The following is a 13142-nucleotide window of genomic DNA, read 5'->3' on the forward strand; positions in this document are numbered from 1 at the left end:
GGGGGAGACCGCGCCTGCCGCCTCAATTCAAGACCAAAAAGACTCGTGTTCCCCCCTTCAGAGTTTGCGCAGAATAACAAAAAAAGACACTGTAACTTTAAATCGGGACGAGGCAAGTTGTTTACCAATCAGAGTCCAAAGTGGTGAGAAACTAACCAATGGTCACTACAGTGAACGCGTGTTCGTGTAGTTTGAAGTGTATAAATACAGTGAAGCGCTCCCCTGGGGCGTGCTGGCTGTGTAGAATTGCCGCCCAGCACCCCGCTCTGCGCAGACACCAAACAACCCACATACCTCTGCCCGGGGGGGGGGGAATACTGCCGTGTTGCACGCCGGGTAAACGACGCGCCGGGGGAAAAACACCACGGCCCCGTTGTCTGGAACCGAAAGCAACAACACACCTTCCCCAGCGGGCCGCCTTCACCGCCCCGCCCTCCTCCGGACAATGGGCACCCGCGCGGCAAGGCACGGCCCCCCCAGAGGGCCCGTCCAGCCCGAGCCCTGCTGCGGGCCTGGGAAAGCTACACCGCGCCTTAGTCCCGCCCCCTCAGCCAATGAGCGCGCTCCCCATCTGCCCGCCGTTTCTCGCCCGCCAATGAGCGCGAGGCGTGTCCGCACAGCCCGGGGCTGAGAGCAGGCTGACCGGGAAGATGGCGGGGGTGTCGGCGAGGAAGTGTGGGGGCAGCAGCAAGCGGCCCGTGAGGAGCTCTAAGGTGCGCCCTTCCTTCGTAGAGGGCTCCATCGTCAGGATCTACATGGAGAACTTTCTGTGAGTGAGCGGTGGGTGCTTTCTCCTTCCAGGTGGTGGCGGCTGAGCGGTCGCCATTGCCCGCGGGCTGGCGTGAGGACTCCCTGCCGTTTCAGAGGTCGGTGGCTGGTTTGGGCGGCCTCGGCTTCCTGCGCGTCCCCCACCCAGCTTCATTTTAGAACGGCTGCGGGGACGGGGAGCTGGTGGTTAAGTCCAGAGGGCCAAATCTGGAGCAGTGGGCTGGTGAGACAGGGCCGTGCTCCGTCGTGCTGCACAGAGCGGGGAGTCACCCTCGGTTAACGAGGGGCCCTAATAAAGCCTTGGGTACCGAGGCGAGTCGGGCTGGAAGAGGGAGTGCGTGAAACGGTTTTTCTCCCCTGGAAGGCGATTAGAGCGAGGAGAAGGCGTGCTGTGTGGGTTACGAGTCCCGTAGGTGCTTAGTGCAGTGCCGCTTCCGTGGGCGTCCGTTCCCCAGCCGGTGGTCGTGTCGGCCCTCCTTCCTCTAAGGTGGTGGTTCCTGTTGTCCGTGTCAGCTTCTGCACGCATTTTTTTCAAACAGTTAGGTGATTGTCAAGCACTGGAGGAGGGGAGAGTGCAGAGGATGTTCACAGAGGAGCGGGGACGGGCTTTGGGAACCATTAGGAAAAAAAATCTTTGGTGTTATCTTTTGTATGTGCTTTTTCTGGTCTCTGTATTAGGAATGCTGCTCAGTTTGGAGCTATTGTAGTTACTAGTAGAAGTTTTCAGTCCATTTTCTTATGACTGGTATGCTGATAGCTCCGTGTCAGCCTTGAAAACAGTTTTGAGTAGCATAGTTCACGATACAGATGACCAGTGAAGCTTCAGATGTAGCAGTTTCAGCCTCAGAATTGAGGGTTCAAATACAGTCTCTTCCAGAGGTACATGGATTATGTTGTTGTTTTGTCACTAACTGCTGTCTGTTTCTTCTCTGGTGTTAGTGTCTCAGTTCCTCTCGTGTTTCATACAGTGTGGGAACAGAACATCCAGTGGTGGAGTTCGTAATAAATGTGGCATGTTACTAATCATACCAACATTAATGGTTTGTCTTCAATTTGCATGCTAGGGCTTGATCTCTTCCTGTAGTTGCTATTGCCATGGGCATGCTGGATGCACACGACAAAAGATCTGTAATACAGTTTTTAAAAAATCACTGTTAACAGGCTAATGCTTTATGTTCTTGTAACTGAAGAAAACTAGTGTGTGATGAGCTCCACAGACTTCTTTCAAAGTTTAAGACCCAAGTACATTGTACTGGTTAGACAAGTGAAATCATCTGTGCCAGTGGTGCATCAGGCAGCTGCAATTAAATATAACAGACTCGACTGAATTCACTCAATTTTCTTTCTGTTTTGTTGGGATTTTTTTCTTAATATGTAAAATAATATGGTGTCCTAGTAAAGTCAATAGAAATTGTCATTTGGTGGCTGGATTTCATTATTTATTATTTCTTTTGAAGAAAGTTGTTTGATAGGAATGTATTCCACAGTGGTTTATTGTAGTTTTTTTTCTGCTGAGATTTTCTTACAAAAGAGTGTTTGAGGATTGAGTCTAGATTTGATTAAATTATCTGTCGTATTTAATATAATTATAAAGTGTTTGTAAGCAAGTACTTTTTTTTTTTTTTAAGGTGGTACAATGTTTATAAGGTTTAAAAAATTATTTACTTTCCAGTACATATGATGTCTGTGAAGTACGTCCAGGACCCAATCTGAACATGATTATAGGTGCTAATGGAACAGGAAAGTCAAGCATTGTTTGTGCCATCTGCCTGGGACTGGCTGGAAAACCTTCTTTCATAGGGCGAGCTGATAAGGTAGCTATGAATTTATGTAACTTTCATTTTTAATCTGAATTTCATTAAGAGCCCTGTCTAGCAGAGGAGTCGGGAAAAGACTGTCTTCCTTGATTTGCTTTATTTTTATAAAAAGGTGTCCAAATTGTAGAATAACCTCATCCAGAGACACAGGCTTTTACAAAAAGGGTTTTTACTTAACTACTTGTTGCCTTGGCTGAATTATGAAATGGAAACATCTGAATTGTACTGGAACCTGAGTAGAGTAGAGGTTATATGTGAAGATGGCTAAGCCTCAACAGTAAGGTAGGAAAATGACACCTTATGCATAAATAACATTTGATCAGAAATACCAACTAAAGGAGAAATTAAAAAGATGTCTGACTTAGATTTCCAGGTATATTGAATCTGTAGAAATAATGTGTCCATAATGTATCTGAGAATTTATCTAAAAGCCTGAAGGCATTGGTCCTTGATTTAAATGGAAGTTGGATTGTTTTATTATTTTAACTTTTTGCTCCCAAGAGATCATGTGTTGAAATTTATAGTAGGAAGTTTGTTCTATCAAATTCTAAAGTTTTGTTTGCTTTCTTGGGATATTCTGGTTGAATGGAATATATTTCAGTAGATCTTCAGAGCATTGATTCTGGGTACCTAAATGTGTATATTCTCTGGTTGCAGCTCAGTCTTGAGCAAATGTAAGTATGGAAATTGAGTGCATGGCAGCACTGTGTGTTGGTATTTTTATTGGCTTTACATGTTTATATATTTTTATATTACTAGAATTGTCAGTTCTATTAGTACAAATACTTGGCAGTGTCTTCCATTTGCATTGCCTTTGTTCCCCAAATTCATGAGACTGTTTTCCTCTCTGTGGATCTGCTGATTATCATTTGTTCAGTTTTGGAGGTTGAATTGATGGGAAATTCTTAACCAGTGGAGGAAGTTCTAATGCTGCTAGTTTATAAGGAAGATAATAGCATCTTCCTTTATTTTTGGTTAATATTCAGCCAAAATAAATTTTAGGTTTTAATTGTAAGTTTTCAATAAAATATCCTGTTACAGCAACTATTATACAAATACATATTTTTGTAAGAGATTATATTTTAATACACTGCTATTTTGCAATAATGACTTCTATGATTAATTTTGTAGGTTGGTCTCTTTGTAAAGCAGGGCTGCTTGAAAGGTGTAGTTGAAGTTGAACTGTAAGTAGTAAAACTGTAAATCTTCATGCATTTTTAATTAGATTATTTCCCCACACAGTTATTAACAAAGTTGTGAAAAAAATCAGGTATACAGATGTCTGTCTTTAAGCTGGTGATTTAATTTTTTTTTTTACCCAGACTTCAAAATTCTAAAATTAAATTAATTGCCATGCAAGAAATAAACAGCGATGGCTGGTCTTGATGTTGCTTTCTGAAGCATTTTACCTTGTCTTGATGTGCAAAGAATATATAGATGAAGATTGATGTATATGTTATGAGGGGTTCCTCTGAAAACATCACATACTGAAATAAAATGATTTTTAAAAAGGTAGATCTGACTTATTCTAGCTAATGCAGTCTTTTAGGTAAGCTTTTGCTAAACAGAACAACTGAAAATCATTTGGACTTACTAAGGAGAATTCCATCAGTAACTTGTGGTTACAGGGCAATATTACATGCTTCCTGTAAGTTGTTAGAGTTTGGATTTTTTTCTGACAACTAAAGAGAGACTGAATTCCTAATAGAATTCCTAAATAGGTGTTTTTTGAGGGAGATTTTAAAATGAAGCTTCAACGGCACAGGTGGTTTTGAGAAGCCTTAACCTGATCTGTTTGCCTGAACTAAATAGAATATTTTGCTAATCATCTGATTCAGAGACTGAGTTAATTTGTGTAATGACTGGCTATGTAGATCGGATTCTATAAAAATAAAATTGTGTTAAGGAAAAATGATATACTGGAACAGATCTTTGAAAGAACTCTGTTCGCTTTTGTTCTTGTGGAAGTGATCAAAGTAAGACATACTTTGGAGTCTCGCTAAGCAATACATAAGGAAGTAGGATGTTTTTCAGGTAGGTGATGTCATTTTTTCAACATAGATACATTCTGATGTTGCTTGGAAGTCTGAAGAGTGACTTGCAGTATATGAAGACAGCATTTGTACTCTAGTGGTTGCAATGTAATTCAGACCTTTGTCTAATTGGTAGAAGATACGTAAATGCAGCATCTAGGGTAAGAGAGCAATGATGTAGAACATTGCTTTTTGACAGGAATTTTAAAATTTGAGTTCCATAAATCTATACTGTCTTGGTTGAATCTGGTCCTTGGATTGTAACTAAAATCAAGAGCTATAGTCTTATGAAGTTCTTAATTTGATAAAAGAATAGACAGTGGCTTTGTAGGCCTTTTGAAGGAAGTCTGGTATATTAAAATAATGTAGTGGATACTTGTGAGGAAATAATTGTACAGTCTTTAAAAAGTAGGCTCATATTGTTAGGACACTTACCCAAACACTGGAAGCTGTTGAATTATGCATTTCTACTTTGATCTCTTGTTCTTAAGTCTCCTAAGGTACACAGCTTCCAAACTGTTATGAGCCCTTATACACCATCTTTAACTATATGCTGACCGAACAGGAGTAGACAATTTCTAAATCAAAATGGCAACCAGAATTTCAAGAGTTTATGACTATCTCATTGCTCATTTGTTATTGATGCATCTTAACCAGGCGAAGTTTTTGAAGATAAGTGTTAAGCTAGAGAACTAAGTGGACAACTGCTTCATCTTTGCTGTTCTTTAAAAGCAAAAAAATGAAAACAAATTAGTATTTTTTTTATACTGCATGATACTACTTTTATTCCCAAATGGAATGTATATACACAGCTTGTTGAGGTAGTTCTGTCCACTATTATTTTTTACTTTAAAGGCATAGTCTTAGTGTGCAGGTCCTGCATACCAATTTTAAAATTTACTATGTCATTAACAAAAATACACTTTTATATGAATTATTCACATCTGTAACAGCTTTTAAATGGTTCATACTTTCAGCATGAGTATGTCATTTATATGAGTAACTTCCTATGAGTTAAGATTTGCAGATACTGATGTTTTCTTTGTAAGATTAATTCATCACTGGAGTACTGGACATTTTCTAAAGCATGAAATGTGAATCTGCTGCTATTGTTAATTTATAGTAAATATTTAGATATTTAAAATTTTTAATACCATAACTCTAACATAATTTGACACTTGGTAACCTTTGCATATTCTCAGAATGATTCTTCTTATTGATCAGGTATAAGGTGCCTGACAATATCATTATCACACGTGAGATTCAGGCGGTGAACAACACCTCAACATGGTTTATTGACAGAAAGTCAGCAACCCTGAAAGCAGTAGAAGAGCAGATTGCAGCCTTAAACATCCAGGTGGACAATTTGTGCCAGTTTCTTCCTCAGGTATGAACGAATTTGGAAAGACAGTGGGTGCAAATGGAGTTCTTTGTTTTGAGAGGGTTGTGTTGCTTCTTAACTTTTGTAGCACTTTAGTGATTTAATGGGACAGCACAAAGAATGAGAGGGATGAGGTAGCTATACTGATGTGTTGGTGAAAGAAAGGAGGAACTCTGTAACCTTTAAGGCTTAGTAATTGGACAGTTTTGTACCTGCTTCAGTTGGGTACTGAAAGGAAAGCTGCTGCTGTTTCCCATGTTGCTCTTTGAGTAGCAGCACTAGCAATGGTATCTCTGTCCTGTCTGTGCTGCTGTAGGGATGTTCTTAAACAACAGATCTGTAGGGAAATTTTTATAAAGTCTTGAGGTCTAGCACTGCTTCTGTACCTTTACCTGCATGGTTCCTGTAGTTCTTCATCCCTGACTTTCCTGCATGCACTTCCCTCTGGTTATATCCACTCAGTTCCTAAGGATTGGATCCTGTACTTGGTAAGTGAAGGGGAAGAGTTGTCTGGATTTCTTTCTCCAAAAACCAGAAAGCAGTCCTACTAAATGATTCTACAGTTGCAACAGAGACTGCTGCTAGAGCCTTTTTGGTAACATCTGTGGCTCAGCAGTTTCTTGAGTATAGCATAGAACTTAAAGATACTCAGGGTCAAATTATGTAAGAGTAAAATCATCCTGATGGAAAATAGCTCCTAAAGGAGAGAGGCAATTAAAGAATACTGCAAGCAGTTTCCATGTCTTAATCCATGGTCAAGCATGTCAATATTTCTGTGCAAATAACTAAGTTGCTTCATAATTGCACCTTAAAAAAGTTATGGCAGATTCCTTCCCAAGACCTTCCCAGTTCATGGTAAAAGGAAACCTTATCAGAGTGTAGCCAACCGTGGGTTTATTGTTCTATTCAAGGAGAAGAACAACACAAATTTAGAAAGCTAATACTTCAGAAACAAATAGTCTGGGGGTTTTTTGTTTACATATTCTTAATATTTGTTTAGAGTAGAACTTTCTTCATATTCTGCCAACATAACTTGTATTAAAAACAGCTCTCTTTCTTTAGTACATAAGTGTCAGTTCAGTGAACGTTAACTGTGTTGAAAGTTTTGGTTTATTTGTGCTTTGCCACTGTAGCAATGGCAAGCACACCTTTCACTCCAGTCTCGGATTTGAGCCGCTGTTCTGCCTTGGACAACAGCAATGCTTCCCAATACCCTTGACTGTCAGCCTTAATATTAACTTCTATGTGGCTTAACTTTTGAGTTGTGGTTTGAACTTGGCCCCATACACCACACAGCCGCTCGCTCCCCCTCCCAGGGGGTGGGGAAGAGATTGGAGCAATAAAGGGAGACTCATAGGTTGAGATAAAAAACAGTTTAGTAATTGTAATAAAATAAAACAACAACAACAATAGAAAGTACAATTGAGTAATGGTCAGTGCGATTGCTCACCACTCACCAACTGATACCCAGCTAGTTCCCAGCTAGCAATCCTGAAAAAAACCCCAAGATCCTGCAGTTGCAATCCTGGAAGTGAGAAATAACCCCCCTCCTTCCTGGCCATCCCTGCTTTATATACTGAGTGTGTTGTTGCATGGTACAGAATATTCCACCAGCTAATTTGGGTCCAGTGGTCTGACTGTGCCCCCTCACAGCTTTTTGTACACATGCACATGGGCAGGACATGGGGAGTTAGAGACCTTGATCTCTTAGCAACAGCTGTAAACATCAGTTTATTATCAGCATTCTTCTCATACCAAATCCCATAGTGAATCCAAACCAGCACTATTCTAGCTGGAAGAAGTAAAATTAACTCTATCTCAGCCAAAACCAGGACATCATAACATTTATACTGGGAAGGTGTAGCCTCAGCAACCTGAGAAGCGATATTAAGAATACGGCGGAATTAAACCTTTAATAGTCTGTACTAAACTGTCTTGTTCAGAAAAGTGATAGCCAATTCAAAAATAACGGACCAAGCCATATCCCCCACAGCTGTCCTCAAAAGCTGCCAAACAGCCAAGAACAGCTAAGGTTTAAGTTTAAATCATTCCAGAACAGCTCCAGTAATACCATGTATGAAATCCTACACATGTTTAGGAGGGTTTGGTTGCTACTTTGAGATTGCCATTCTATGCTTAACTGAACTAAAGTGTAGCTGTTCATCGTAGAACTATAAGTCAGGTGAGAACTAATTTGTGGTATTCAAATCCAATATTAGTGTACTGCACTGTTATACCTAATACTGCATTTTTGTAACTTTTTTAATTTTGTAGGACAAAGTTGGAGAATTTGCAAGACTGAGTAAGGTTGAATTGCTTGAAGCCACTGAAAAATCCATTGGTCCTCCAGAAATGTACCAATTTCACTGTGAACTGAAAAACTTCAGAGAAAAGGAAAGAGAACTGGAGGTAAATATGCACATTATAGAGACAGAGAGCAGTGACTATAGGAAAATTAGCGTAATAAAATTTCATGTAAGATCTTACAGATTTAAAAGGTGGTGTTTACTTGGAAAGTCTACACTAAGTTCATTTTACCAAATCATGCTCATTTTTTCTCAGAATTTATTCACTCCAACAATCACATTTCATAAGCATGCAGACACATGTGGGCAAGTGGTCTGGACAGAGGACAAGGGATGCCTGTTGTCAAGCAATTATCACTTCTCTGGGATTCTTGACTGGCAACAATTTTTCTGGACAGATCTTTTATGCCTTTTAGGAGTCATCAGCTGTTATACAGTGGTTCTTTGCTTTAATCTTGCTGACTTCAACTTCTGTAATTTATGGACAAGATTGCTGCTACCTGCTTTTCCTGGCTTGGAACACTAACAGACAAAGAGGAAAGGGAGAGTGTATGCAGTAAGCTTCAACCTTGTTGCTGTCCTGGTTTTAGGACGCTGGGTCTTTCCCTGACAGTTACTTGTGCTGTGATCTTACCATAGTGCAGGCTTAGTGATCTTTGCAGAAATAATCCTTGCTGTTACTGCTGAGAATATCTTGTGAACAGTGTCTGTCATTGGCCATACAGGCCATTTCTTTAATCCTTTGTTGTGCTGTTTCTTCTTGTGCTTGTGTGCACACATGCATTTCTGCTCATACATACTACATTCAGATACCAACCTTGATGTTTCTGATACAAATGTCTACAAGATTTTTCACAAGCATTTTTGCTACTTGTATTTATCAGAACTAGTTATGGTGATTTAGAAATGTCTAGGTTAGTGGAGGCTTGAGCTGTAGGGAGTAAATTCCTGAGAAAATGTAAAAAAACCCAAGTTAAAACACTTTTTTCAGATTAAGATATCTGTTAAAATTACATTTGTTTTCACAAAAAGTATGTGATAAACATACTTGAAAGAGCTGGAGAGCTATTCCTAGTTGAGTTATTCACCTCTAATTACAGCTGTACTAAAATGTCCTCTCTAGTGTTAAATTTCTGCTTTAATGTACAGGTTAGGTGTGGATTATTTCTGAAAAGTGTTTTCACAAAGTAGATACTGTGAAACATGAACATGTATATTCTTACAGAACTTGTGCAGAGACAAAACTCACTCTTTGGAGAAAATGATACAGAGAACTGAACGTTACAAACAAGACATTGAGAAATTCCATGAGCACAAACGCCATCTAGACTTAATTGAGATGCTTGAGAGGAAAAGGCCTTGGGTGGTAAGTTTTTATTTTTTCAGTGTTTTTCTTACCTACAGTATTTCTCCTAATACTGTAGTACTAAAAATATGCCCAAAGTTTCTTTAAAAGAAGTTTGACCAGAATATCTTGAACATCATTACAGCTGCTTCGTACAAACAGGCCAGGTCTTGAAATACCGTTCTTGGCCTAACTTTAATCAGAGGTTTGCTTGCATATGTAGCTGGACTGAAGAAGTTGCTTAGGAAGTAACTTAAGTAGTTACTGCCCATTTAGGAAGGCCAGCAGTATGGGCCAAGAGCAGTGCTCCTTTTCTTCCTTCCAGACACAACTAGCTTAATTTAAGTTGTGTCTAGCCAGTTCCACTTGCTTCTTCCAGCTTCCAGCTGTAACTTCTTTTAACAGAACATGGGTTTGTTTTTTTTTGTGTTTTTTTTTTTTTTTTTTTTTTTTTGTTTAGTTTTTGGGTTTTTTCTACAGATTGTCTTTTCCCTTTGCTCATTTTAATTTATTAATTGAGGTTTGCTGTGTGTATGACATGAATCATGGTGAATTCAGGTTGCCAATCTCAAAAATGTTGGCATTTGGAAGAAGGAAATTTTTAAATTAGAAGAGCTAGAATCAAGGACAGGTCATTTATATAAAGTAAAGTAAGTCTTTCTGAACAGCACTTTGATGACTGTAGTTTATTTTAATATTGGATGTCAGTCAGATTATTATAAACTGTTTAACCTGACATGGATTTTATTGAAACACTATGTTGCTTGCTTTGTTCTCAAGCTTTATAGAATTCATGAAATAGAGATACAGAACTTATGAAAAGTTACATGTAATATTTGTGGAGGATGCAGAAAACTTCTGTAAGGTATTTTGTTGCAGTTTTACAGATAACAAAGTCTCACACGGGTATACGAAGAACTTTTGTCCCTCGTATCTTGAAGAGCAACTGGATTCAGGGGATGTACCTTCACTGCTTTCACACCTCTGTGCTAACAGCACAGAGGGATATAGTAGCAGCAGTTGAAATGGATGGTGATTGGTGCGAAGGAGGGCTGTACGCTCTGTGCCCTTACTGTACTTGCTGAATGATGCATTTTTTTCCTGCTACATATGCATTACCTTGGCTTGGTTCAAAAGAAGAGTTAGTTATTTTATTAGGAGAGATGAAGGTTTTGCATAATCTAGACTGATACAGATTGTTCTCTACTGTAAGGTATTTGTAGATACAGAACTCTGAAAGCTGGCAGGAGAGCAACCTAAGAATCTTACCTGCTCTCAGTTAAATTGTGCTCCATAATTTTGAGAACATCGCTGTTAGTTGCATGTTTCTTAAGCAAATTTAGACAGACTTTGTCACACCTTACTCTTTCACTGCTGTCTTTCAGACAGTTCATGTTGCTGAGACTATTATATACTCTTGGTGAGAGTATTTAAATTGTGTTGCTGAAACTGTTAAATGCTTTCTCACTTGAGAGAAATTTAATTTTTTGTCCACTGAATCCATAGAAACAACAGTGTGTTTCAGTGAAGATTTGTGGTACAGAATCAGTAGTGTGTACCAGGTTGTTTAACAGAATCGACAGTTGAAACTAAGGGTCATCAGCGTAATTGTTTTACTAGGTAGAAGGTATTTGACCTGTAGGCTTCAACAGAATTCCATTCACATTACATTGTTATCTTCACTGTACAAGATTGTTGCTATTTTGTGCTTTGTCAAATCCTTCTGATAGACCTCTTGGTATTCTATATTGCAAGATCAAGCTCTCTCTAAAAGAAGAAACACGTTCTCTTACAAGGTCTTACTTCTTTGTCATCTGACCTAGCACTATTATTCCTTAAGAATAAATGTTTTTGATATCTTAAAATTGGGCTCACCAAAGTTGAGAGTAGCACAGGAGTTTATTCTTCCTTCTGTGGATCTTCTCTCTCTCCCATCGTCCCCAAAAGGTAGGCTTCTACTTGTAGACCAAACATACCTAGCTGTTTAGAATTGCCTTTGTAACAAAACAGAATAACTAGAAGACCCTCCAAATCAGTCAAGAGGCAGATGTATGAACACTGCAGTATGTTATGTAATGGAGAAGACATTGATGAAAACAGATCAGCTGAAAACAGATCAGTTGAAATAAGATGTTAGATTGTCTCATGATCCTAGTGGAAAAGAGGAAGTTTAGTGATGAACTTGTTTTACTGTTTGACCACTGTAGAACTGCATTATTATTATGAAAACTCCACTGCTCTTCACCTGAGAAACACTTTTGTAGTCAAGTGTTTTTTCTAGTTAGTGCCAGCCTCTTCTGTATGTGGAGAATTCTACACCATTTTTATATGTGACTGTATCTTAATAGGCTTTTGAGCATCTGCTTTAAATTCCATAGAATGGACCCTAGGAGTACAGCCTTAAAGAATTGGACTCAGGGATTTAGGGGACACTTTATGTTCTTGTGTGTAACTTAATGGAACTTCCATGAATTTATTGTCATCTACAGTCAGTGGGCAGATTTAAGGAGCTACAGGTTTTTTTGACATGGATAGCCTTTTTTTTTTTTGTAGTGTCTTAAAGAACAGGAGTTTCTTACCCCTCCAAGCTTAAGGTAGTATGGTATACCATAAAGTATACTGTTTTAAGGTAGTATATCAGCAGAAGGTGCTGTTCTCCTGCTGTAAATGCCATGAAAACACATAATTCTGAAATTGTGTTTTGACCAAACCAAGTCCATTCTTCTCTTCCTCCTCTTCCAATCACAATCTAGGAAAGTTCTATTATGTAGTTTAGGTGCAAATGCCTTTTAGGAGGACTGCAATCCTTTGGAAGTTCTGCAGATCTTTAGCTAAGTGCATAATTACAGGCATCAAGGTTATTTGTTTAAAGGTTACCAAAATAGAGTTCTAGTGAAGGACAGGTTTTCTTAAAGTGTTAAAGGGATTTGCTCTATAAAAACCATGTCATGACAATTTCTAGGAAAACTTGACTCTACTTTGTATCTGAAGAAGTAAGTTGTAATCATATGGCTGTGTGTTTGCTTTAACCTTGAAATACAATACCTTATTTAGAGCAGAGCTAAATTTTAAGCTTATTCTATCAGCTAAGTAGAAGTATAATTGCTTTACCTCTGTAGCTTTGTCATGGTGGCTACTGATAGTACTTCACATGGAATTACAGCAGGTTTCTTCAAATACCTTTTGGCTTTATGAGGAAGATACCGTGAAGAAACAATCTGGATTTAGTAGCCTAAGTTGATTTATTTTTGATTAATTGTGTGTGTTTACAATTGGAGTAGTTAAATAACTAGGAAAAAGTGGTAGTGTTAGTTAGCTGTTACAGATAGATCTTGCAGGCTATCTTTATTTTTTTAATGCTCCAAAAATTAGAGTAATCCAGGCATATGCTCTAAACCAGGGGCTTTCCTTAGTGCCTGCCAAATCCAATGGCTTTCCTTTCCTCTGCACTTCCATGTACATGTATCTACTCTTCCTCCCTCTGGCCCTCTA

The 13142-nt window shown here is 38.9% G+C and overlaps 1 protein-coding gene across 2 annotated transcripts in view; it reads left to right on the forward strand.

The window, feature by feature from the left end:
• Window positions 1-642: 642 nt before the first annotated feature.
• The window catches only part of SMC5 (structural maintenance of chromosomes 5), a 56588-nt gene continuing 44088 nt past the window's right edge, over window positions 643-13142 (forward strand). The window contains exons 1-6 of one of the 2 annotated variants that reach the window (XM_074931380.1): window positions 643-769; window positions 2441-2582; window positions 3717-3769; window positions 5843-6005; window positions 8274-8408; window positions 9531-9671. In XM_074931380.1, coding sequence (XP_074787481.1) covers window positions 651-769; window positions 2441-2582; window positions 3717-3769; window positions 5843-6005; window positions 8274-8408; window positions 9531-9671 — 753 coding nt within the window. In that variant the 5' untranslated portion in view covers window positions 643-650. Of the gene's footprint in view, window positions 781-2440; window positions 2583-3716; window positions 3770-5842; window positions 6006-8273; window positions 8409-9530; window positions 9672-13142 lie in introns of both variants that reach the window. The other variant, XM_074931381.1, reaches the window with a different exon arrangement.

The sequence above is a fragment of the Athene noctua genome, chromosome Z (assembly GCF_965140245.1).
Source record: "Athene noctua chromosome Z, bAthNoc1.hap1.1, whole genome shotgun sequence".
Taxonomy (NCBI): Eukaryota; Metazoa; Chordata; class Aves; order Strigiformes; family Strigidae; genus Athene; species Athene noctua.